Consider the following 26960-nt stretch of genomic DNA (forward strand, 5'->3'; position numbering starts at 1 on the left):
AAGACCTAACGCAGCCAAAAGTAAATAAATAAAGTAGATAAATTTATTTTAATAAATAAATAAAGCGAAGTGGTCAGAGGGGCAGGGAAAGTCCTCTCTGGGGGACACGGACCCTGAACAGTGAAATACCTTCAACGGAGGAGCAGCAAGACCAAATCCATGGGCTTGTCGAGGAGAGAGAGAGAGAGACTGGCCAGAATCAAAGTGGCCTCTTCTGTGGCCCCTTCCACCCAGGAGGGACCCCGGGAGCCCGCAGGGCACGGCCATCTCTGGGGCGCTGCCCCCTCTCCTCGCCTGCTCGCCCTTCCAGAGACCGCCCTGGACACTCCACGTGCTCTTGTTTCTGCAGAGCCCCTCCCCTGCCTGGACGCCCGCAACGCCTCCCGGGTGGCGCTGACGGGCTGGCTGAAGCGGGGAGGTGAAGGGGGCAGGCCGAGCAAGCACCCGGACGAACGCTCACTGTGCAGAGGCGCCCACACTCTCCCTCCTCACAGCAGGGGGAGCTGGCCCCATCCTCATTTTAAAGATGAGGAGACAGGGTTAAGTGACCCAATGGCCACAGGTCGCATGATGCACCTAGAGGTCCTGCACACAAATGCATGCGCTTCTCATTGGCATGACGCGCCAATAGCAACATTGGTAATAGCAACTACTGTGTATTGAGCACTTACTCTGAGTGAGGTACTGTGCTAGGTACCCCCTAGTCGTTCCGTCTATGAGATATAAAATGGAAGGCACTTACACTGTGTAAGAAGAAACAAAGTAAAGCAAAGGTCAAGGTCAAGCAGCTGGTAAGGGCCAGGGCTGGGACATAAAGCCAGGCAGTGCCCCTCCAGGGCCTGCGTTCGACCACCACACTCGCCCCTCCAATCCCACTAACCTACAGGACAGGGAGCAGTTGGCAGAGCGCTAAGGTGGGCGCTCCCGGACAGGACCTCAACTTCAGGACATACATACAAGAAGAAACAAGCTCGACTGGTGCTACAAGGGCCAGAGACTTTCAAATACAGTTTTATGTTAATAAGACATCCCTCCTAACCATCCGTATAGTTCCACGAGTCTGTAACTTAACAACGAAGGACTTCTTCGGCAGCCTCTCACGACATCCTTCGAGCTGAGACTTCCTTTAAGGCAGGCATTCCTTTTCAGCATGGTATGGGAATAAGCTGTTGCATCTGCTAATTTCTGCTCCAGGTAGAAAACACCCCAAACCAGTGATTCTTAACCCTATTAGGCATGAGACTGAACATGAGACCATAAAGGCTGCAAGAGCCCCCGGCTCTGCCCGGGGCCGCCCACTCCGTCACACAGACAGGCCATCACGTCAGGGGCTGTGGTCCGACAGCCACAGCTCATAGGTCCAGGGTCCTCACTTAGCCCTCCCCTCTGGCCACGCTCCAAAGACGCTGTGTGTTCTTATGCCTCTGTAGCTTTGCCCTCTCTGGTCCTTCTCCCTGCAACACCTATCCCCTCCCACTTGGGGTAAATTCCTTTGTAACCTTCAAAGGGTCTCTCCAAAGTCAATGTCTGAGAATTCTTCTCAAGCCAGACTCGGTCTCTCCACACCCCGGGTAAGCCTACAACCATTCATCACAGAGGATGACCAGGGTGCAGATTTTGGAGCCAGACGAGCCTGGTTTTGAATTCCAGTTGTACCACTGACCAGCGGGTGTGAGGTTTGATGACACTGCTTTTTCTACTGAGCCTCAGTTCCCTCATCTTTAAAATAGGCATAACAGTACCTGCTTCACTAGATGGGCACGAGCATCATGAGAGAGAAACCACGGAGTGTAGTTCACGGTGCTGGACCACAGGGGGCATGACACAAACGGAGATCACCGTTCTGAGCTCTCTGATGAGATGTAACAAAAATGCAGGTGATTTATTTCCTCAACGAGTGAGCATTTCACAGACAGGGGCTCTGCCTTGTCCGTCCCTGCAGCACCACTGGAGCCCAATGTCCGCACAGAGCAGTCACTGGGCGCGGCTGAATAGAGACAAGGCCCACAGGGCGGACTCCTCCACTCCTGCCCCCACAGCCTGGTTTCTTGCGCACCTGGGTGGGGAGGCACCTGTGGTCCGGCAGACAGGAACCCTGTCTTCCTCAGAGCCAGGCAAAGGCCACCTGCTGTGCCTGGGAAGAGAAGCGTGGCTTCGAAAAAGTTCCAAAAATAGGATGGCACTAGAGGGAGGCGCAGAAGCAGGGAAACAGCTCAATCCTTTTTTCCTCTCTCCGTGCAACTTGGGAAATGACTGCGGTACACACACAGATGTGTGAGGAGAGGGCTGGAGACGGACGGTGGGCAGACAGTTTAAAAAGCTGTGGCCAAGGGCTTCCCTAGTGGTGCAGTGGTTGAGAGTCCGCCTGCCGATGCAGGGGACACGGGTTTGTGCCCCGGTCCGGGAGGATCCCACATGCCGCGGACCGGCTGGGCCCGTGAGCCGTGGCCGCTGAGCCTGCGCATCCGGAGCCTGTGTTCCGCAATGGGAGAGGCCACAACGGTGAGAGGTCCTCGTACTGCAAAAAAAAAAAAGCTGTGGCCAAGACTCCAGGTCACTTACTGTAGCTCAGAAGCTGTGGGCCAGGAGTGTGGAACGAGAGGAGGGCATTGCCCAGCAGTGCCTGGCACACAGACTCCAGGAGTCTTCTGGAAGAGTGGGTAATTATACCCACCTCGGAGTCAGAAATAGGTTCAAATCCAGGCTCTGAAGTTATTGGACAAGTCACTTGACCTCTGTGATTCAATTTCCTCATCAGTAAACCAGGGACCATGACAGTCCCTATCTCATAGGACAGTTGTGATGGCTTAATACCGTAACATATGAACACGTGCACAGCAGCTGGTACATGGCGAATAATCTATATATGGTGGCAGCCATTGTTATTTCTAGAACTGCACGTAAAATGGGGTCGGAGTGGTGGGGGGAGGTGACTTGAGAATATATTGGGAAATCCAAGGAAAAGCAAGAATCAGGAAGTTTCTACCCAAAGGGTCTTTTACAAGCCAATACTACTTCTAATAAGTAAACGTGGGGGACTTGGATCAAACATTTCAAATATTGACCCATTTTACCTGGAAGTTCTGGCCCTGAAATATGAGAGATGTGCCCCGTAAACACTTCTCTGAATACCTGACAAAGGACGGAGGTCCCACGGAAAGCTGATCTCACTGCATTGTTTTCTTTGTTCTCACCTCTAAGGACCTCAGTGTCAAATCCGTGGTCTATTTCCAGCTGCTGTATTTGACCTTGTGTTATGCATTTTGTGACGACATAACACTCCTGGACTTCATCTTACTTTGCTCCCTTTATTCTCCCTTTGTCTTCATTTCCTTACTAATTTAATTTGAATTGTGTTAAACTGTGTTGGTCTGTTAGAAAGCAGGTTATAAACAACTTATTTTATCTCCAAAGGTGAGGTTTAACGACATGCCACCTCAAAAATCAACAGTCCCCGCACCTAGTTGATTCTGCCACCGGCCTAGTTGTTTTCTGATCAAAAGCCTGCCTCTGCCGTCTCCCTAGACAGATGGCCGAACCCACCACCATAGCGGGGCTGCAGTATGTGATAACTGGGCTATCCTGGGCACCGTGGATGCTGCGGTCCTGGCAGGGAGAAAGTCTGGGGTGGCCTCCCCACACACCAGGGCTCCGTGCTGCAGAGACGAGGTGGCACAGCCAGGCGGAGGGTGCCTACCTGCCGGGCTACCTTCCCCTGTCTCCATTCACAGGCAAAGAAACAACTGCTGAGACAGGGGAACAGCCAAGGGGATCACTGAGCCGTCACGTGCAGAGCTCAGCAGAGCATGGAGAGCGCAAGGGCCACGGGCTCTCCCAGACACACGGGCTCCCCACTCGCCAGCTGTGAGAACTTGGGCAGGGGACTGAACCTTTCTGAATCTCAGTGTCCTTAAAGTCAAGCCCCTTGCATTTCCTACTCTGTGGAACTGGGCTTAAGAATTCAATTAGTACTATTAACTAGCCCCAGTTTACAGCCGGAGAAACTGAGGTATGGAACAATTCAAAGGTAACTGCTGAAAGCCACAGGGCTACCAGGTGGTAGAGGTGGATTAGAATCTGGGCAGTATGACACAGGTCCACACCGGAGCTCCACTGAGACAAACAGCTTGTGCCCTTGTAAGGAGTTCATACTGCACTGGGAAAGACAGAAAGGCTACCAGAACCACTGTGTGATAAGCCCTATGCCAGAAGGAGCAGAGAGTGGGCATGGGGGTGCTGGCCGGGCTGGGGAAGGTCTCTGAAGCAGGTCCCTGGACAGTAGATCTTGAAGGATGACTAAGCGTGAACACAAATGGACAGACTGTTCTAGGTTGAGGGCACACTATGAGCAAAGGCTCGGCTCTTAGGGGAGAGGATGGAGTTGGGAGCCCACCGACTCAACACGGCAGGCACGTCCTATGGCAGGGGGTGGGCAGGTGAGGCCAGGGCGAGCTGGGGGCTGTGCTACTCCACCTCCGCATGTCTGCCCCCCACGCCCCGGTCCACATCTCAGACAGTCCAAAGGCCCTCACCTCAGGGGCTGTGGGGAGACGGGAGGTTTAGGGGAGCATAAGAGCACTGGAACGATGGGTGCCTAGAGGGAAACTGCAGGCACCATAAATGCTGCCTAGGAATCTGGTGCCCTGTGTGCCTTATTAATTAACAGTCTGACCCCTGCCTTCGGCTTCTGGACCACAACGTCAGTGGGAGACAGGTAGGGATAAAACCCGCGGTGATCGTACAACACAAAGCATGAAGATCGGAATCTGAGCCACTTTAACCTGCCTGGTGAGAGGCTTGTTACCACCCCACGTCTGCAGATGCCTTTAAGAACATCTCCCCTGTGTGCGCACACACCAACTCAGAAAAAACGGCCCTGACGGCCACAGAATTACCACCTGGGGTTGTCTGTGACGTGTACAGTGGTCACTTTGCGTGGAGAGATTTTGAGTTTTGTCCCTTGAGGCTGGTGGTAGGTGGCAGCCAACTGCTCAGGGCCCACAGCTTCCAAAGCTTGAAGGCTCCCGCTCACCATCCGGGGCACCAACTCACGCTCATCAAGGGGTAACCTTGTTTCTTAGTGAAGAATGCCCCTTGTCCACAACGAAACCCACCCAAACCCAAACCAAATCAAAAGAACACCCGCTTGTTTTCTAGTCCTGCTGCTTAGTCTTGTGAAAGAAACTTAAGAGAGGGATGATTCTTAAGCCAGAAAACAGAAATTTAGTAAATTTAACTACAGACTGATGGAGTCTGTGAGGCACAATGAACTTTATGCAGAAATAAAACCCGAGTGAACAACAGGATCAAAATCTAGTGAAATTCGAAAAGGTCAGTCTGTGATTTGTGGTATGAAGAGCTGCAGGAAACTGGTGACCTTCAGTGGAGCGTGATTTGGGGCAAATGATTCTTCCTCTAGGAAGAATCCTTTTGGGAGAATCCTGGGGACTCCTGAAGGCCCTGGGGTGGGGCCTCGGGCAGTGTCAGGGACCTGCATGGTGCTGACGTGCGCCTGGGCGCACCCTCCCCGCAGTGGGTCTCACCGGGAACAGATTTGTCAATACCCGCTGCAAATGTCCCCTCCCCGCGAAGCCTGCCGACGCAGCTGGACACCCTGCTTCAGCATTTCCGCAGTATTTGGTGAAGAACGCACGGCACACGTCTCCCTCCTGGACCACGAGCTCCTCGAGCACAAGGGTGGAGAAGCCCAAACCCCAGGCACCAGGCCAGTGGAGTGAACAGCTAAGCACAGACAGTCCACGCGCACTGTGGCATCTGGGTCACATGACACACAGGCCTGCCCGTCTGCAAATGGGCAGCATGGCTTTTCCCAGAAGCTCCCCAAATCCAGAACACCTATTAGGGGCTTTCTGACGAGGCCTTTAAAGGCATTCAGCTGAGCTCCCTATCAGTTACAAACAAACAAAAAAGCCATGACACGATTCACTGGCAAGGGGAGGTGAGCCACGCAAATCAGCAGGGCCAGGACCCCGTGGGCGCCGGGAGACACCGGGCTCTTGAGCGAAACTGGTGGCAGGCTGGTGAGCTACAAAGGGAGATAAAGACGGAAACCGTATTCCTTGTGGATAGAAATTTGTTATCTGCCACCAGTGTCACTGAAATGGTAAACTACTAACTGATCTGGGCAGGTGTGTTTATTCTCAATCGATTATTGAGCACCTACTGCATCCTGGGCTCGACTCTAGGCTCTGTGAACACAGAAAGGAACAAGACAGACAAGGGCCCTGCTCTCACGGAGCTAGGTTCCAGAGACCAAAAAACCGAACACAAATAAAACACCTGTCAGCGGTGATCTGGGGTCCTGAGGGAAACACTGGGGAGGGGGCTCCCTCAGAGTAGATGGCCCAGGAGACAGACATGCAGGCAGAGAAGGATGGGAGGGAGCCAGGCTTTCAAGCCCATGACAGAGCTGCAGGGAGGGGGCGGCCCCAGGAAGGAAAGAGCCCAGTGGACCCAGAGTTGAAAGCAGGCCGGCGAGGCTGAGCGGGGGACAGGAGCTGGGAGAGACCAGCCGGACCACCAGGGCCCTGGTGGGTGTCTGGTGCACAAAAAGCGCTCAGCAGCTTATCACTAGTACACTTTTTAAGTGGTGGTGGTATTTTACCCCATGTTTCTTGGCCATAAGAGGCTGTGTAAGCATATGTATCCAGGCCCTCACCCAGCGTGGGTGCGGTCTGGTCCATCTGCTGGGTGTGCGGAGCGCCCACTGCCCCCCGAGCCCCGCGTGCTGCCTGACTCAGGCAGTGAGGGCCCTGACTGGAGGACGACTTACCCCAAGGAACTGCGCCTTTGTTTGGGGGCCCGTGAGGTAGTGGGCTGGGAGGGTCGGATAGGGTTCTCTTGTGTCCGGGCGGTGGGGGAGGAGGCCTCTTCTTGGACAGGGTGGAGCTGCCACTAGAGGTCTGGGTGCTTAGAGGGAGTGCTGAAGGTGGGCCAGTTGGACCTGGAAAGGAATCGAATGGTGCAGGAAGGTTAATCCCGGTCTCGCAGATGGAACAGCCTGTGTGCAGTCACTCCCATGCATCAAATGGAGTGTGACACACACAGACTGAAGCACGAGGCTGGGGACGGCCAAGTCCATCGACCCAGTAATCCCCAAAAGAGGGTTTTTAAAAATTGCTGGTAAAAAAAATGAAAAAGGAGAGTGTGTGCTTTTAAGGAACAAAACGTCAGTCAACACGGAACGCTACTGGGTTTAAATCATCCTTTGGGTACAACGGGAGAAATAAAACACACACATTTTAAACCAGTAACTCAATGGAACCACTGCAAAACCTACAGAGGAAGAAGGCACACAGCACTGCCAGCAAAATCAATGGAGAAAGAGCAAAATACCGACTAAACCTCCAAAGGGCCTCACGTGGACACATGAACACTGGATTCATAGAATAGGGTTTCTCTCTCCACTGCAATTTTTTTTTTCAGTCAGCAAATGCTGCCTGAAGTTTTCTTTTTAATGACTTTTATAAATAATGAAGGCTCTAATGTAAAGGGTTACTTGGAAAGAAGGGAAATCCAAAAACCCCTTTTTCCTCCAATTCTGAACTGTTCTAGAAATCATAAACCACCTATTATATTGGAAGCTTATATACATAAGCTTCACTGATTTCTATAGGTTTAAAAAAATTTTTTTTTAATTTATTTATTTTTGGCTGCGTTGGGTCTTCGTTGCTGCGCGTGGGCTTTCCCTAGTTGCAGTGAGGGGGGGCTACTCTTCGTTGCGCTGCACGGGCTTCTCACTCACTGCAGTGGCATCTCTTGCTGCGGAGCACGGGCTCTAGCTGTGCGGGCTTCAGTAGCTGTGGCACGCGGGCTCAGTAGTTGTGGCTCGCGGGCTCTAGAGCGCAGGCTCAGTAGTTGTGGCGCATGGGCTTAACTGCTCCGCGGCATGTGGGATCTTCCTGGACCAGGGCTCAAACCCGTGTCTCCTGCATTGGCAGGAAGATTTGTAACCACTGTGCCACCAGGGAAGCCCTGATTTCTAAAGGTTTTTAAAAAGATTCTACTTTCTCCAGAGGTAATGACAGGATAACAATAATGATATTAATATCACACACACACACACCACTACTGCATAAGTTGACTTTTTGAACTAACGCTTTAAGAAAAAAAGGAGCTTGTTTTCAATGAGCACTATGGGAGTAGTATATATGCTGTTAATTTTGTTTATTCCAAGTGACACTGAAGTGGCTGGTGTGTGCCGAGCGCTATATGCTGGGCACTTTGACAAATCTCTCTTTATGATCATTACCAGGTTATGGTTTAAGTGGACAACAGTGTCCGCAAACATTAAAAGAGAAAAAAAGGAAAGAAACAAAAAAAGCTAGGAACACTGCCACACCAAATGTTTATCGCAGGATAGCAGGTACCTGGTGATCCAGAAAGGCTCCAGAAGAGCTTTTTACATTCTGCATATTAAGAGAGAAGCTTAATTACTGCTGGCCTCCTTCCTCGGGAAAACAAGCTTCGCTATTTCCCATGATCAATTACTGCTCAGTACAAACACAGATTTAAACCCCCATTTCTCAAAGATAGTCTCGTCTTGGAAGTAAATACTGTTCATCTCAGTAAAATGGTCGTGTGTTTTAGAATTAAATGGCCCTAGCGGCAGTATTTATTCTCAGTCCTACTGATGAGATACGTGATGGAAGCCTTACCGATATCCCGAATCAACGCCCAATTACGGCACCAGTCACTGAAGTTTCAGAAACTGTTTTATTTTTGTAACAGTAAAGGCATTGTTATTTTAGCCTTGTGTTTGTACAGCGCTTCCTAGTTTTCCAAATGTGTTTGTACATGCTATTTGCCTTGACTTTCGTAACAACCCTGTGAGGCATGTGGGTCTGGTATTACTGGTCCTATTTGGCAGCTAGGAAAGCGGGGCTGGGCGTGATTAAGGGTATGGAGCCACGAGGGGCGGGGCTGAGCCATGATGCAGGCCTCCGGGGATGGCGAGGGCTCGCCCCGTCCTGAAAGCCAGGCCGGCATTTTCTGGGCTCGCCACACGAGGAAAATGGCAACAACAACGCTCGGTACTAGGAAGTGTAATTTTCCTCTTGGAAATAAATGGAGAATACATAATAGACAATGGTGAGATTCCCCAGCAGTTTCATCTGTATCGCCATCTAGGGACTTTCTGATGCAATGCATCTGGAAGGCCATATCAACCAGTTTCAAATCCTGCCTGGAAACACAGATGGCCAATGGAGCTATGTCTCTGGGCAAAGCTGTCTGTGTACGTGGTTTTAGGAGTGATCAGACCAGGGCTGTCCTGTAACCACAAACCAAGCAAAATCAAGCTTCCTGAATCATCATCTAAAAAATGTAGGGGTTAGTGTTCCCTTCCTCACGTCATCACAGCCTTGTCTTACTTTCAGACATCAGCTACTACAGTCTCTAATTATCCGTCTTTGCTGACTTGTTCATTGCCTCTCTCCCCACCATGCTGCAGGTTCTACCAGGGTCAGGCTGTTCTCTGGCCTGGTGTAGAGAAAGCTGCATTTAGTAAATACAGTATCGAATTAATGGATGAATAAACTTCTACTTCTCTTGTTGTAAGGCTAGCGATCCTTAAGGAAGACAGAACGTCTCACTTAGGGTGACAGATCAGAAACCAGGGAGAGAGGGGACCTAGGGAGAGATAGTGTGAAGTTCGAAAAGAAATATTCAATACTGTAATTGACTTTCATGGCAAACAACACACAGACCCACCTATTGTTCTGTAATAGGAGCTACAGAAAGGAAGATGCCATGAAATCTTCTTGGCTGGTAGGGCATGAGTTAAAAAAGGGTGAAAAACACTGTATCAGACCCCAGAAAAGCAGTCAAAAATTTTTAACTTTACTGTAAAGAGCTCAAAAGACTTCTGAAATAAGTAACTAGTCTTTAAGCACTAAAAAGCATGTTTCCTGCAAAATAAACCTGAGCATTGGCTTGGTCAGGAAAGAAGCAATTCTGGAGGGGTAAAGAAAGCTAAAACAAAACAAACTAAAAAATAGTAAACACAGCATCAAACAAACTCAAAAGGGGTGGGAGGCAAGATTAACAGGTTGGGTGGGGACTCGGGCAGCCAGTTTTCTTCCCTCAACTCTGCCAGGGCCTGTGGGAATAAGGAGAAAACACCCTAAGCCACATTTGTCGCTAATACTGGCTATTATGTCAAATTATCCTCTAACGCGTTTTCTTAAAAATATGGTCTAGATTTCCGAAGCTGCCATAAATAGCTCCAAGGTTAAATTATTAGAAGGTCTTCTACAAGGAGGCAGGGGGGTGTACCACGCAGCTCTTACTCGGGGTTCACATGCCTGGGGTTCTCCTGTATTTCCAACAGCCTCTTGGTCACTCAGTTAGATGTTCTCTGGGGCTTCAACGCTAGTGGCCCCACGTGAGCAGTGCTGCCTCGAGCACCTCACCGTCACCGGCTCAGGGAGGTCCCTCACTGAGGCCTGCAGCTCAGGCGTGTGGCCACCATGCGGCCAGAGCTCGGGAAGCCCACATGCGTGACGCCGCCGTGCATCTCAGAAGCCTCGGTGCTCACTGCCGTCCCTCCTCTCCTCTGCATCTGCTAAGGGTTAGCTCATCCAGAAGCTTCTCTAACCCTCCTTTGTCCTGGAGCAACTGCTTCTATCTCTGCTCGCACAAGGCTAAATGGCACTACATACTCTCTACCCTGCATCAGAGCTACACCCTCTCCTCCTTCCCAGGCTGGAAGCCTCCTTAGAGCAAGATCCACACTGCCTTTCTCTCTCTCAGCACCTGGCACATGCTGAGCACAGTCTATGGAAATAATTCATGGTGTAAGTGAGGAGGAGTCTTCTTCAATGTCCTTGTACCTTTGGTTTTTAATAAAACAGAATACCCAGAGGTCTTCCATGCTGGGAGACCAAATAAAAGTACACCTTTGAAATTTAAATTTAAAACAAGACCCAGAAGATGGCTTTAAAAATTATCCTGACAGTTTTCGGAAAAACTGTCTGTAGAAGGATAACATACATATTCTAACATGCCAAATAGAAGTGTTAAAGACAGAAGTTAATGACAGAGTTATACAGACAACTCTGGACAATAAAAATGACAAATTTACCATTTTCTAATGGTTTTCACAGTACAGAACTTAAAAAGAATGGAAAGTTTCTATCACTTAAAAAGTAGATAGGGACTTCCCTGGTGGTGCAGTGGTTACGAATCCACCTGCCAATGCAGGGGACAGAGGTCCGAGCCCTGGTCCAGGAAGATTCCACATGCCGTGGAGCAACTAAGCCCATGTGCCACAACTACTGAGCTCGTGCACCACAACTACTGAGCCCGTGCACTTAGAGCCTGTGCTCCACAAGAAAAGCCACCGCGATGAGAAGCCTGCGCACCGCAAACAAAAGTAGCCCCCCCTCGCCACAACTAGAGAAAGCCTGCACACAGCAACGAAGACCCAACGTGGCCAAAAATAAATTAAAAATAAAAATAAAAAAATTTATATATTAAAAAAAAGTAGATAAAGATGCAAGAATATTTACTTAGAGAAGAACTGCGTGTAGTAGGAAGGAGCTATCATCATCTCCATGCTCAGGTGGGGAAACAGAGGCACGGTGCAGAGGAGGGGGGCGTGTGGAGAAAGCACGGTAGGCTGGCAGCAGGCCTGGCAGGATCCCAACATGGCAGTGACACCGTGAAAGACGCAGCGCTGCACACAGAACACGCAGGAGCCATTCACGTGTCCTTCAGTTTGCTTCCAGGACACTGATCATTAAGAGAAAAGTGCCGAACTCAAGGGACTCAAGGTTGGCTCTTTAGCACTCATATATGCTTTCTTCTTTTTCTTTTTAAAAGGATTTTTTTTGCTTTTTAAAATTTATTTATTTATTTTTGGCTGTGTTGGGTCTTCATTGCTGCACGCAGGCTTTCTCTAGTTGCAGTGAGTGGGCTTCTCTTGTTGCAGAGCACAGGCCCTAGGCGCGCGGGCTTCAGTAGTTGTGGCATGCAGGCTCAGTAGTTGTGGCTCGCGGGCTCTAGAGCACAGGCTCGGTAGTTGTGGCGCACGGGCTTAGCTGCTCCGCAGCATGTGGGATCTTCCCGGACCAGGGCTCGAACCCGTGTCCCCTGCACTGGCAGGCGGATTCCCAACCACTGCGCCACCAGGGAAGTCCTGCTCATACATTCTTACGTGCAAGACGCACAACAGCATTTCCTCTGCTCCCCTGTCCAAACCCTGGCAGTCAGGCGACTGGGCTGGCAAGTCCAGGCCAGTGGCCACTGCTGAGGGCAGAAGTCACAGACGTGCTCTCGGCCAGCAAGGAGGCCAATGCAAGGTGATACACGTGTGCAGTCCTTTAAAAAGGATTGAGAGAGACTGACAAAAATAAGCAAAACAAACAAGCAAACAAAAACCCACTCACAAAAGAAAACCCCAGAAAAATCCAGAAAATTCAGCACAAATGAAGGACAATGGTCCATGGGAAGCTTTAAAATCGAGCCACTCAAATGGCTACCTTCCTGTGAGATAAAAAAAATCCCAGGAAACTCTACAGTCATCAGCATGTGAATAAAGCCACTCACCGGGAAACATCTCCTAGGCAAGCCCAACTCCTGGAGCAGGGAACTTTCGTACCTTCAGACCCCGGGGCAGTCTTCTCCCTGGCCAACCCCCTCTCTGCCCTAACTGTTGCTACAGACCTCAAATGAGTCAGAGAAATGGTGAATAAATGCTTACACACTGAGTTTGGGCATAAACATGGTGCAGAAGGATCGTCAGCAAGTCGGTTATCACAGCCCCAGGACATCTGGGTTGGTTTTATGAGTGTCCCCTCCTTGCTCTGGCCGCACTTTTCTGGGACGTGCTTTCACTGATTCTGCTGTTGTTTGTTCACTCAACAAGCGCTGATGGAGCATGCCCCCTCTGTGCCAGGGATACAGGGACAGCTCATTCCCAGCCTCCGTGTGGAGGAGTTCTGCCTCCAGGGGGAGGGGGGAGTGAAAGGAAGACTCCCTTCACCCTCTCTTCAAACCTGGAGCGCCACCGACTGCTGCCCCTGATGAGGGCACAGCTCCCCGCTTTCTCACCCACTGGAGTGTGAGCTTCCAAGCAGGAGCTCCCCGCTCCCCCACGCTGCTACCTTGCCAGGGCCCAGGACAGCTGCAGAACCGAACACATGCAGCAGGACCCAACAGGCTCCCATACTACGTACTGAGTGCTCACGCTGTGCCAGTCACTTTACGTACGTTATTTCATGTTCTAAGCAGAGACCCAGCCAGCCAGACACCTGATTCTTATTTTTCAGATGAAGGCCCTGAAACTTAGCAAGATGAGTTAAATGTGAAAAGGAGACCAGGACAGGGACAGGGTTAGCACTTGGTGGGGAGGAACCCCAGCCTCCTAGGTGGGGCAAGGGAGAGAAGAAGATAAAGTGGGGTTTGAATTCACAGCGGCTCACAGCTGCCCCGCAGGAACGGTCTGCTTTACAGATGGACCTGCCTTGGAGGGTGTGTTACTCTCAAACTAGACTCTTGGATTAACGTGGGAGCTTAGCTCTTCACCTACAGGGATGGCGAGGGCAGCACCAGGTTCAACATTCTCCGTGACAAGCACCCCCTGAGCCCTCGGTGTGCCAGGCGCTGAGCTGCTTTTGTGTAGCTCACCTACTGGTTTATCAGACCAAGGCTGGAGCCTGTGTGAAACAGGAAGTCCACGTTATAGAAAACGTGTGTGGACTGCAGGATTCCTACAGGTATTCACAGGATATGCAGAGGTGCTACACAATGCCCGAGTCCAGGGGACTGATCTCACCAACAGATGGGAATGAACTGAAATTAGTTAGCATATCACTTGGGGCTTCTAAAAGCTTGAAAATTTACTTCATTTAAGTAAGTTAAATAAGCTTCTTGAGATCAGACTTATCGTTCATTTACTTGACAAATCCTTTGAGTTAAAGGTGCCCACACCATGCCAGGCTTCACCATTCAGACCGCCTGCTGATTTACCAGACTTGGGCAGCTCCACCCCAGTTCCTATTCCCCAGGGACGCTTTTTTAAAGCTGAGGAGGTGCAGCAGATGTCAAATGTCAGCAGAAGCCTCCCTGGGGCACCGACTAGGTGCCAGGTGCTGAGCTGGAAGCTTCCCGTCCCTCTCACTAACCTCCACAAAAATCTCGTGTCAAGTGCAGTCTGTGCCACGGCTGTGTAAAAGGTGTGGAATTATACAAGGGGAGAAAACTGCAGTTCCGTAGCTTAAAATGACTTAAAAAGCAAGCTACACTGTCGTCAAGCGCCTGTTCTGTGGGCGGCATCATAGTACCATGGTGCTCCTACCTTCTTCCCTACTCTGGGGACATCTGTGCAGTCAGAGCCTGAACAGTCCTGATAGGAGTCCCTCGTGGTAGTTCAGCTCTCTGCATTTTACCAAATGCTTTCTCATATATTGTCTCACTGGATTCTGATGACAAATGCACGAGGAAGACAAGACAGAGATGGACCCTCTTCCTCAACATGGAAAAGAAGAAACTACAACAGAAGATCTGGTTGACAAGTCCTAAGGCCCACTTTAATGGTCTATCCTATTTCAGACACTGCGTGACGTGGAAGTGCCTCAGCCTTTTCAGGGCTCTGTTTCCTTAGCTGTACAAAGGGTTATAAATCACGTCAATCTTTCAGCATCCCTCTAGCTCTAAAAAAAAAATCCAGGTTCTGTGACATGATTTTAGCTTAAAGATGAAGAACAAACCAATCTTGGCGATCCTGAAGAATATCTAGTCTTAAGAAAGATACAGGGAAGTGGGGGGCTGGGCGGAGCTGCTGACCACGAGTGAGAAACGTCTGCATACTTAATTTTATAGCTTTGATTTAATCTCGCTGGACTTCACATCTGAAGAGGGCGTAGGCAGCCAAATGTTTCAAAGGCTTAAGGGTGGTGAGCTCGGCATTCTGAATCGCTGAGTCGTCCAGCTCTGACTGGAGCTCTGCTCAAGCACAGGCGGCTTTGCCCCATGGCAATTTAGGTCGAACTCCTTACATTTTCATGGGCAGCTGCAAATTTCTGAAAATACTCCTGAGCTGGACTCAGAATAATTCCTTCTACTTTTGTCCCCTGTATTCCTCTCGTCAGTGGAAACTTTACCAGTTGTTTCTGCCTCACCGGAAACCATCATCCCCACGACCCCGAAGTTCTCAGTGGGGAAATGACTTCTGCTGCAGGCAGACACCTCTGCTTTAGCTGCACGGGAAACTAGCAACCCAAACAACAAGACATCCTTGTTCCATGCAAACGGCTCAATCAGTTCAACAGACTGAAATGAAGAAAACGTAAGGAAAACAGAGGAGAATTCTCTCTGCACAGAGCATCGGGCTGATCTTCAATTGTGTCTTCTGAGAACTCCATTCAAACATTATCACTTTTCCAAATGTGTGGGCACGTGAGCCAAGCTGCCTGCAGGAAGTATCTCCCGCTTCGAATCCCTTATAAAAGTCACGGGCAGGCTGTGCTTCTCGTCTCACTGGCTCAGACCAAATCTCTGAATCTGATGTCCTGCCTTGAGCAACCTGGAAGAACACTCTGACCGTAGCGGAGAGGGATGTCTATGTTCAATTACGGGATTGGGGGTGGGGGGCGGTAAGCAGTCTATCCTTAGCCGACCACGGTTGCTACGGCCAAGTCTCTAGGCACTTGTTTCAGCAGCTGCATCACTAAATAAATTTGGTCTTTGTCTTTGGGTCTTTGGTAAAGAGCTAATCAGAATTTATTCAAGGCAGCAGAGATATACTTGGCAGTGAGTCAGTATATTTTATGGGTTTCTGTGTCCCCTTGAGATAAAATTATGGAAAGAGGTAGAGGGAGGTGAGGGTGCCTCCTGGCCCCTAGGACTGTGGTGTCATTTTCTCCTGTAGACCTTTTCCAAGGTTCTCAGTGACCTGGAGGCTCTCTGATAGGTCCTCACCACTGTTTTTGGTAACCATAATCAGGAGATATGAACTCTAGCACAGTAGCTTTCACGGTCTTTCTTAGGGCACAGAAAGGGACTTGCTCTTAGCAGACTGCCGCCCCGATGGGGAACATCATCACCCCGCGGTGAGAGGTAACACAGGCCTCTTACGTCACACATCTGCACCTTGTCATGCCAGTGATTTATAAGGCACGCTCTAGCATAATGTGTGGAATGGTAAGGACAACACCGGTGGGTTAAACCTCTGGCTTACGTGTGCTGTTGCTCTTCTGGTCACTGGTTATCTCTGATGAGTACTGTGTATGCCCGAGCCTCATTTTAACTTTCTCCACTATTTTATAATCTATGAGGCCATTGGGTCTAAGAACACTACTCCCATTTATAACACGATTTCAATGGAGAATAAGCTCTGAAAAACACTGTTTTGAATAAAGCTCACATTCCCCAGAAAATAGTCCCAGTGTGATTCAAATAGGCACGGCATTGTGCACCGGGGCCCTCAAACCTGCGTGAGCACGAGCGAGCGGAGGACACGGGGAGGATCCTGCACTTGGGTTTAGGGCTGAGACCAGACCGGAAGCTGCAGCTCCGGGTACCTCTCGAACACCCCCGGGAGGGGTGAGCCCTTAATGTCATCACTTCTGTGTCTCGACTCGTCCCCATGTAGGTGGGACTTTCTGTGCAGGGCGTTCGGTGGATTCGGGGAACAGGATGCAGTCTTCGTGGACCGTCACCCCTTGGCGTGAGCCCCGTGGGGGCGTGTGACAACGCACCGCACAATGACCCTCCTCTGGGAAGATCCTGCCCCAGGTGGTGTCTCGTGGAAAGCCACTCGCAAGAGAGCACAGGAGTGTGGGTTCAGGTCACACAGGACCTGGGTGAGGATCCCAAACCCCCAAGAGCCTCAGGCCAATTACTCTACAGCTCTGAACCAGCACCCTGTCTGCCCAGTGCCAGCAACTGTCCTACTTACCTTGTTCTGTGAGCATGAAAATAGAGGTGTTGGGCTTAGGGCCTCTTGTAAAGCAAGGGCTTCGTAACTACTGACTATCACTGCTACTACATTTCAGTGTAGAGGAAAGAAACTTCTCAAAGAAGAACTCAAATTCCACCCCATATTACACAGGAAAGAGCACTGGTTTGGGAGCCATGTGGACCCTGGATGGAACCTCAACTCCACCACTTATCAGCTGCATGACCTTTGGGCAAGTCATTCTACCTCAATTTCCTCATCTGTACAATGGGCACAAAAGCACACACCTCACAGGATGGTTGTAAGGTTCACACAAGACAAGGCAAGTGTTATGTGGAGTGCCCGTAACTCTACTTCTCGGCTGTAACGTGGCAAATGGTGTTTCACGCTGCCCTGACATCACAGCCCACACTCTGCCACTCAAAGGCACCTCGAAATTCTTACATCAAAGCTGAGTCAACTCCCAGCTCTGAAGATGGAGTCACAAAGCCCTTCCCACGGCTTGTACCTTTCCCGGCGTTTCTAGGAGGCAGCGGGGGTGCCTCCGCAGTCGGCGCTGTGGGTGAGTCTGTGCTTGTGGAGACAAAGATCTGGTTGGTGAAGGCGCCGTAGGAGAGCCGCTGTTTGTCCCGCGGAGTGCTGAAGCCCGGCAGTGACAGCTTGTCCTGCGGGGAGATGCTGGAGGAGTGGCAGAAGCTCTGAGGTCTGGGTGAGCGCTCTTTCTTGATGGGGCTCGGCTGGCAAATGAAATAACAGTGCGGTGGGTCAGCTGATAGTCTAGGATGACGCTTCAGGTGTCCGGAGGACTCTGCAGGGCAGGCTCAGGGGGGGATCTGGGCTGCTGTGGCTCTCTGCGTTTCTGGGGGGTCAGCCCCACAAAAGCCTAGGAGCCACGACACAGCACAAGGGAAACATCCAGAGAGTACACATCTCATTCTCCTGTCATTACCAGGGTCCCAGCACGGGCATGCTGGTTAGGGAGCATTGTATTCAGAGGTAGAAGGTCACACAGATTTAACCTTTAATCCACAAACACCTCCCCTGTGCAGGGCACGTTCACCAACAACTGAACAGTAGCTTCTACATTAACTTTTCCATCCTTGCTCAGCCCTTCAACATCGAAGCTCTCCACCCTCCCCTCTCCCCTCATTTCACACCCTCTTAGGAAGGAGCCTCATCTGCACCTCTGGCCGTGACTGCCACCTAATGCTGATGACTCAGGCCTGTACATCCAACCTCAGCCTCTTGGATTCCAAACACTTTCAACCACCCATGATGGATCGCTGGTGTTTGCACTCGGCTCACAGCATCAGCACCCATGCCACTTCCCAAGTGGGAAGTCTCCCAACCTCAGTGGCATCGAAAGCCACCCAGTCCTGCACGGAGAGCTCAGAGATGCCCCTCGGACCCACAACTCGTGCAGGCGCTCACCAGCACCCCCTGGACCCCTGGTCTCCTGAACAGCCCCTGCCTCAGTTTCTTTCAGCTCCAGCCCATTTTCCAGGCTGCAGGTGGAGCTGGTAGGAAACCCTGCTCTCTGACAGCAAAGCTCTGTCGGCCTGTGCCTGCTTAGATGAAAGCCAAAGGGCTGAACTTGGCCTTCCACCCACTTCATGCCCTTCCTGATCTGGGCTGCCTGACACTTCAGGGGAGCCTCTTGCCTCTCCCCACCCAGTGCATGTGAAGGCACCTCACACCTCACCCCAACCGGTCCTCTGATGTTCAGGCCCCACGATGACCCCCGGCCTCTGCACATGCTGTTCTCCCTCCCCAGAAGGATGCACTCCTTCCTACTTCCCTGCCCTGCAAGCTCCCCACCACCCTTAGAAACCCATCTCCCGTGGTGTTTCCTTGATAAGGTCTTCACTGCTCGCCAAGGCTGAGGCAGCCGCCCTGTCCTCTGAACACTTCTCAGGAATTTCGCCAACTCTTACTATAATGGTTATCTTGACTGTATCGTAATTGAGCTTCTCTTAAAATGGTGAACGCCATTAGGACCCCTCGGTAGGAGCACCTCTGACTACTCTTTACATCCTGCCTGGGAAAGAGGAACCAGTGGATCCACAGCTGATGAAAAATGCACGCAGGAACCTTCAGAGGTAGCAACCGACAAGGGATTAATCTCCAAAATACACAAACAGCTCAGGCAGCTCAATATCAAAAAATGAAACAACCCAATTAAAAAATGGGCAGAAGATCTAAATAGACATTTCTCTAAAGAAGACATACAGATGGCCAAAAAGCACATGAAAAGATGCTCAACATCAGTAATTATTAGAGAAATCAAAACTACAATGAGGTATCACCTCATACCTGTCAGAATGGCCATCATCAAAAAATCCACAAACACTAAATGCTGGAGAGGGTGTGGAGAAAAGGGAACCCTCCTACACTAATGTAAATTGGTACGGCCACTATGGAGAACAGTACGGAGGTTCCTTAAAAAACTAAAAACAGAATTACCATATGACCCAGCAATCCCACTACTGGGCATATACTCTGAGAAAACCATAATTCAAAAAGACACGTGCACCCCAATGTTTACTGCAGCACTATTTACAACAGCCAGGTCATGGAAGCAACCTAAACGTTCAATGACAGAGGAATGGATAAATAAGATGTGGGACATATATACGATGGAATATTACTCAGCCATAAAAAGAACAAAATAATGCCATTTGCAGCAACATGGATGGACCCAGAGATTATCATACTAAGTAAGTCAGACACAGAAAGACAAATATCATATAATATCACTTATATGTGGAATCTAAGAAAAGGGTACAAATGAACCTTCAGAGGTAATTCAGAACTATCTATGATAAAGTCACACAGAACTGGGTTTAATCCCTGAGACTGTCTTTACTTGCTGTGAGACTTTAGATAAACCATGTGATTTCCCTGTCAGTTTTCTCCTCTGTAAAGTGGGATAATGACAACACCCCAATGGGCTTTTGATAGAGATGACCTGAGGTGACACTTGTGCTCGCTGCCACCTAGTTCATATTTAAATTCTTAATGAGTGACAACTTATTATTTATTAATTAGCTGTTTTGATGACTAATTTTGTGTGTTGACTTGGCTCAGGCTATGGTGCACAGGTGTTTGGTCAAACATCAGTCTAGATGTTGCTGTGAAGGTATTTTTTACATGTGGTTAACATTTAGGTTAGATTTTGAGTAACGGGGTGGGCCTCATTCAGGCATTCAAAGGGCTTAAGAGGAAAGACTAAGGACCCCCAAAGGAAGAAGGCTTTCTGCCTCCCAACTCAGGACTGCACCCTCAGCTCCTGTGGAGCCCCCAGCCTACTGGCCTGCCCTGGGGATTCTGGCCTGGCCCGCCCCAGGCATGTGAGCCAACTCCTTAAAATGAATTTCTCTCCATCTCTACATCACACACACACCACACACAACCCCACACACACCACCCACCCACCCACCCACCCCTACTGGTTATTTCTCTGGAGAACCCTAATACAGCTATTAAGTGGCACTCAACAAGGATCAGAGACTAAACAAAGAAAATGGCCCTGGTGAGTCAGGTCGTAAGACCAAAATCAATCTCACAAAGAACGGGTCTTATCTGTACAGTGGAGAAAACCTGGGCGAAGGGCTGAGGAATCCAGAGGCATTATGTACACTCACTTTGTCATCCAGATCATCATCGCTTTCATCCATCTCCTCCTGTCGAAGATTCCACTCATATTCTACGTGGACATGTGGATTGAACTTTCCAGATTTAGCCTGGGAAAGCTGAAAGTAACAGCAGGTGTAACCGCTGTGAGTTCAATGCCAGGCACCCGGACATTATAGAAACACTGAGCAAATCCCACCTCATTCCTGGTTTCAGATTCATCACCAGTAGCTGCACTGCAGGCAAAACTCTGATTATACAAACGGGGCTGCCACGGGACAGACTGAAGAGGAATTGCAAAGAATTATGGGTGGAGCCTTTTTAATTCTGGTAACGTGACTTCTCTCCAAAACTAAAAGCTTTCTCAGTATTATTAAAATGAGCCTCAAAACTGCAAACTCCCGCTGGAAGGCAAAATCAGAGTCACTGAAGTGCGAGGTAGGCCTTTAAAGTCAGACAGTCCTGGTTCCACCCATGGCCCACTTTCTTAGTCATAAAATGGGGCAAGGGTAACTCCAACATCCCCAAAGCATTCTTGTTAAAATAAAGACGTGGGCTTCCCTGGTGGTGCAGTGGTTGAGAGTCTGCCTGCCAATGCAGGGGACACGGGTTCATGCCCCAGTCCGGGAAGATCCCACATGCCGCAGAGTGGCTGGGCCCGTGAGCCATGGCCGCTGAGCCTGCACATCTGGAGCCTGTGCTCCGCAATGGGAGAGGCCACAAGAGTGAGAGGCCCACGTACCGCAAAAAAAAAAAAAAAAAAAAAAAAGATGTACAACTGCTGGGCCTGGGTGGGCACTTGGCACTTGGCAGGAACTCAAGGGAATGTAACTTATCTTTCCTATCTTATCCTTCCCTGTGGTTAAGAGAATCATGCTCTACGCAAAGGCCCAGAGGTATAAGCAAGAACTACTGGGACTGGAGGTGAGTGTGTACACAGGATGGGGGGGAGGGGAGGGCAGGGTACTGGACATTCTGAAAACCATTACACTCTGAACTTTACTTGCCCAATTTTTGGAACTGGCTTCCCAAGTAATTCTTTCCAAAAAAAATTATTTTTATTTATTGGCTGTGCCACACAGCTTGCAGGATCTTAGTTCCCTGACCTTAGTTCCAGGGACTGAACCCAGGAACTGCAGAGTTTTATCCACTGGACCGCCAGGGAATTCCCCAAATAATTCTTTACTGTTAAGCTACAGAGAAAGACTAATGTCTGGCAAACAAAAAAAGCAGCACCTTGGGACTTCCCTGGTGGTCGAGTGGCTAAGAATCTGTGCTTCTGCTGCCGGGGGCTCAGGTCCGATCCCTGGTCAGGGAAGTAAGATCCTGCCCCCGCCTGCCGTGTGGCACGGCCAAAAAAAAAAAAGCAGTTTGTCTGGTAATAAGACCTCTCAAATGCCTTTTAGCTGCTACACTGTAACAGTACTCAAAAGACACGGATGACAAATTTATCATTTTACCATTTTTTCAAATGTAGCCTGAGTGCTTGTCTGGATTTCTTTAGCCAATGTTCAAAAAAAAAAGAGAGAGAGAGAATGAGAAGCTGCTTCTCTCACTCCAGTCGTGGTTTCAGAGAACACCCTTTTCGGGCAGTTGGGCTCACCCCTCTCCCACTCCGCTTACCAGATCATCACACTGGGTGGCCTTTAGTCTCTTCGCTATGTCCAGGGCAGTCTCTCCAGCCTGGTTAGCTAAAACAGGTGGAATACAGTTGCGTGATTATCTAAAGATACATCTCGAAAAGGCAAAGAACAATACTCAGATGACAACGGAACAGGCATGTCTAGGTTTCAGCCAACTGAACTCTCTCACAGCAGTTATTGAGAGACGCTTGGCCACACTTACCGACATCCACGGTGGGCTTGCTCCTGAGAAGCAGCTTCAAACACTCAGGTTTACCATACATGCTACAGTAGTGCAGAGCCGTGTTCCCCAGGGCCGTCTGCTTATCCAGGTTCCCGCTGAAAAGTGAAAGTATTAGAAAAAAATGACTTGCTCTGTAATTTAAAACTACAGATTAACCACTTTTTTCCCATGTTAACAACTGAGTCAAATTTGTAACCTACTTCTTATAAGCAGGGAAGATGATGATGTTTCTAACATGACACTTCCATTTATAAGCAACATAATGACAATAACAGCCAGCATTTATTGAGTGCCTACTGTGTACGGGACAGACACACATCTCTCACGTGTATTAGCTCATTTAGTCTTCACAACCACCTGATGGGGTAGGCATACTATAACCCTTATTTTTTAGATGAAAACAGAGAGGATGAAGTGCTTGTTTGCCAGATTATCGAGACACAGATGATGGAGCAGGGATGTGAACACAGGCAGTGTGTCTCCGGAGCCAACGGTCTTAACCACTACACTGAACCACCTCTATGGAAGAGGCTGGGCGCTTGTACAATCTGGCTTGTGTCCAGGCACCGTTCTTCGTATGTGAGTTCAAATCCTCTCACTTTTTTAATCGCTCTCCTTTGGATTCCTCCTCCTAATCTGCAGCTTACAGAACTACCCAACAAAGAATCTAGCAAGTCTAAACCTCCTGTGTTCAAAATTATTCTCCTATTAGCATATCCTAAACTTGAATTAGCAACTGGGTCAGCCACACATACTGATCTCTTACCATGAACTTATAAACAGTGAAAACTCACAGATCTGTTACCTTGTGCTGTTAAGTGTCCTGTCTTTCAACCTCCCTTAATGCAGCAGGTTTTGGACACAGAGATAGGATTTTACATTTATCTAGGCCAAGGGTTGGCAAACTACAGCCCACAGGCCATATCTGGCCCTCTGCTTGTTTTTGTAAATACAGTTTTACTGGAACATGGCCATGCTCACTTGTTTACGTGCTGATTGTGGCAGTTTTCACACTATGATGACAGTGTTGAATGGCTGTGACAGACACCTCATGGCCTGCAAAGCCTATAACAGTATCTGGCTCTTTACAGAAAAAGCTTGCCGAGTCCTGAGGTAGGCCACAAATAGGGCTGGTTTGTGTTAACTCACAAGGCATATTCAGAGAAAACAAAAACCGTACCAGTTTTGTACAAGAAAGTCAACCAGATGGAGAGATGTCTGGTCTGCAGTTCGGACTGCAAGATGAAGGGCTGTCTCCCCGAGCTCCTAAAAGGAAAGGATAAGTATAAATAGGGTGGTCAGAGGTCCTAGTTTGCCTAGACAGGCTTCATTTAAGTGAGCTGCCCCAAAGTAATTATTAATAGCAGCCCCTTTCACTCTCAAATTGTCCTGATTCAGACACGATCACTTAAAGTACAACAGTCTCATTCTGTGGTGTTACCATAAAACGAGTCATCTTTTAAACTGATTTCCCGCATCCCTCTTCATCCTGATTTCAGTGAAGCTGTACCTGTCCGGGTTCCAGCAGCGGTTCCATTAGCTCCACCCCCTCTGCATAGACTTGAATTAGTGCAAGTAAATCCCTGGATTTGATGGCCTCAAGCAATTCGTTCAGTTTAGCTGATGAAGATGAACAGGTCTTCCGTGAAAATCTATGATCTACATACTTTGCAGTGATATATTCCTTCCGTACAGTCCTAAAATAGAGCAAAGCAAAATGAACTAAGACTTTTTATTTCCCAAGAGCTAAGAAAGATTTACATTTTCTGACAAACAGTTCTCTCTGAGAAGAGTTATTTTATGTTATTTATTTATTTATTTATTTTTGGCTGCATTGGGTCTTTGTTGCTGTGCACGGGCTTTCTCTAGTTGTGGTGAGCAGGGGCTACTCTTTGTTGCGGTGCACGGGCTTCTCATTGCGGTGGCTTCTCTTGCTGCGGAGCACGGGCTCTAAGCGCGTAGGCTTCAGTAGTTGTGGCATGCGGGCTCAGTAGTTGTGGCTCGCGGGCTCTAGAGCGCAGGCTCAGTAGTTGTGGTGCACGGGCTTAGTTGCCCCGCGGCATGTGGGATCTTCCCGGACCAGGACTCGAACCTGTGTCCCCTGCATTGGCAGGCGGATTCTTAACCACTGTGCCACCAGGGAAGTCCTCAGAAGAGTTATTTTAATTAAGATACACTTTTCTTCAACAGTCCAGCAAACAGGTTTAGACCAAGTTTATTCTAGCAAAGACAGAATGAAGACACTGACAGGAAACTGAGGCTCAGCACAGCTGTCGCTGAAGCTCCAGAAGGACACAGACGGTGGTCTTTCCTGCCGTGGATGACATGCCCGAAGCCCAAGTGGGGCTGCTGCATTTCTCCTTCTCTTCAGGACCTACCCCCTCTCCACTTCAGTTCAAGTGGTTCTGACCCCATCTTCCAGCTGCAGGGGGGAGTCTATGACTTCAGTGGCCTGATGGTCAACTTTGGGGAAAGGTTGAAATGGACGCTGGCTCAGAGGAAAGGAGAGACAAGAGTCAGGAGAGTGAGCTAAGGTCCAGATGATACTGTCTGACATCCTGGGTCCAGCTGTACCTGAACTCACCCGTTACATGAGCCAATTAATAAAAAGACAATGAATGGATTTGGGGTTCAAATCCTAGTCCTACAGCAAACCAGCTGTGCAACGTTAGGTAAACTACTTAATCTTTATGACCTTCAGTATTTTTTTTTTCATTTGAAAATGGGGACAATAACTCATTGGTATATTTTGAATTAAAGAACATACAGCAGCTAATAGGTGCTTTCCTCTTTCCAAGAGGGCTCTAATTCATGGGACACAAAATTTCTTGCTCAGAAATAGTCATTCCATGTGTGGTAGCTGTTACTGGAAACACTGTTTAAAATAGCGCTGATGCTTTTTTCTTTCATTCTGGGTTGGCAGCAAATAGTTGAGCTGGTTGACGGTGGCACAGAGCCTTTGGTGAGTTGCAGATTCTGCTCGGGAACCAAGACTGTACACTCAAGAGTGTCCTTTATGCTTAGGTCAGAGTCCTCCTAGAATGGCCGTAACTTGATGAATTGGAAGGCTTCCAGATACCTGAAAGGATGGCCTAAGCCTGGCACCTGAGACTTGCTGTGTGTGACTTACATCAAGTTTGAAAGGCAGCTACTGTGTGGTGGATGGAGCACCAGACTTAAGAACTAGATGGCTTAATTCAAGTCTGATACCACTTGCTTATCTCCGTGACCCTGGGTAAATCAAGTTCTCCTCTGCCTCAGTTTCCTCACCTGTGAAGTATTAGCAATCACACCTGCCTTACTTACTACCTTCCAGGGAAGCAAGAGCACAGGTATGCAACAAAGAATGATGCACGGCTATGGGTTCATTTCTAAGCTTCCTTTCTCCTCTTATCCAAGGCGGGTAGGACTAGGATCCACGGCAGGGAGGCAGACCTCAACAGCAGCGAGCTCTGCAGGTGGGCTCCTGTGGCTGGAAGCATCACGCAGATGCTACCTGATAATCCAGCAGAAAAGATGCAGAGGGCACTGAGGCATTTGCCCCAGGTCACCTAGGAGACCACCTCCAACCCTGGCTCTGCAATTCTGTGGCTACAGGAAGTGCCTGAGCTCGCACTAGGCAGGGTGTGTTTAACCCTTTCTGGGCACTCAGAGTTATCTCCATGTAGTCACATCTAGTCCCCCGGCAATGAAAGGCTTTCTGGCACGGGGCAGTAGGGAGGGTGGAAAACAGACTTGTCTGAGAGTCTGGATGCCAAGAGCTCTAGATGAAAGACAACCTTCTCCTTCTGTCCCCCACCAAACCCTGTCCTTTCTACCTGCCCTGGCTCAGATAACGGTACTGGCCATTTACCTAGATGCTCAGGCCAAAAACGGTGGGCGTCATCTGAACAATTCCCTTAAACACCCCATATTTATTTACTTATTTATTTATTTTTGGTACACAGGCCTCTCTCACTGTTGTGGCCTCTCCCGTTGCGGAGCACAGGCTCCGGACGCGCAGGCTCAGCGGCCATGGCTCACGGGCCCAGCCGCTCCGCGGCATGTGGGATCTTCCCAGACCAGAGCACGAACCCGTGTCCCCTGCATCGGCAAGCGGACTCTCAACCACTGCGCCACCAGGGAAGCCCAACACCCCATATTTAAACTGATGAGCAGATCCTGGTGGTGCTCCCTTCAAGATACACTGAGAACTGAACTGAACTACTTTTCACCACCTCCGCCGCTATCACCTTAGTCCAATTTATCTTTATTCCTCGGTGGGTCTGATATACACTGCTCTCCCGTCTGTCCCCACCGCCCCCTACAGTCTGTCCTTCACGCATCAGCCACAGTTGGGTTTCTCGACCTCCATCCTACTGACGTTTTGCCTGGATAATCCTTTGTTACGGATGGCGATCCCATGCATTGTAGCATGTCCAGCAGCATCCCTGGCTTCTACCCTCTGGATGCCACAGCACCTGCCCACGTCACGATGTAATGTGTCCAGACACCGCCAAGTGTCCTTTGGGGGCAAAGCTGCCCCAGTTGAGCATCACTG

At 49.4% G+C, this 26960-nt stretch overlaps 1 protein-coding gene across 5 annotated transcripts in view; it reads right to left on the minus strand.

Annotated features, from left to right (window-relative positions):
- ASAP1 (ArfGAP with SH3 domain, ankyrin repeat and PH domain 1) overlaps positions 1 to 26960 on the minus strand; it is a 348630-nt gene that overhangs the window by 15828 nt on the left and 305842 nt on the right. For 3 of the 5 annotated variants that reach the window (XM_081214354.1, XM_081214355.1, XM_081214358.1), the window contains 7 exons: positions 23931 to 24117; positions 23601 to 23686; positions 22400 to 22515; positions 22178 to 22245; positions 20566 to 20673; positions 17430 to 17658; positions 6794 to 6964 (listed from right to left, as the gene is read on the minus strand). In XM_081214354.1, the coding sequence (XP_081070480.1) occupies positions 6794 to 6964; positions 17430 to 17658; positions 20566 to 20673; positions 22178 to 22245; positions 22400 to 22515; positions 23601 to 23686; positions 23931 to 24117 (965 nt within the window). The remainder of the gene's footprint in view (positions 1 to 6793; positions 6965 to 17429; positions 17659 to 20565; positions 20674 to 22177; positions 22246 to 22399; positions 22516 to 23600; positions 23687 to 23930; positions 24118 to 26960) is intronic. The other 2 variants (XM_081214357.1, XM_081214356.1) reach the window with 2 other exon arrangements.

The sequence above is a fragment of the Mesoplodon bidens genome (assembly GCF_964165515.1).
Source record: "Mesoplodon bidens genome assembly, chromosome: 16".
Classification (NCBI taxonomy): Eukaryota; Metazoa; Chordata; class Mammalia; order Artiodactyla; family Ziphiidae; genus Mesoplodon; species Mesoplodon bidens.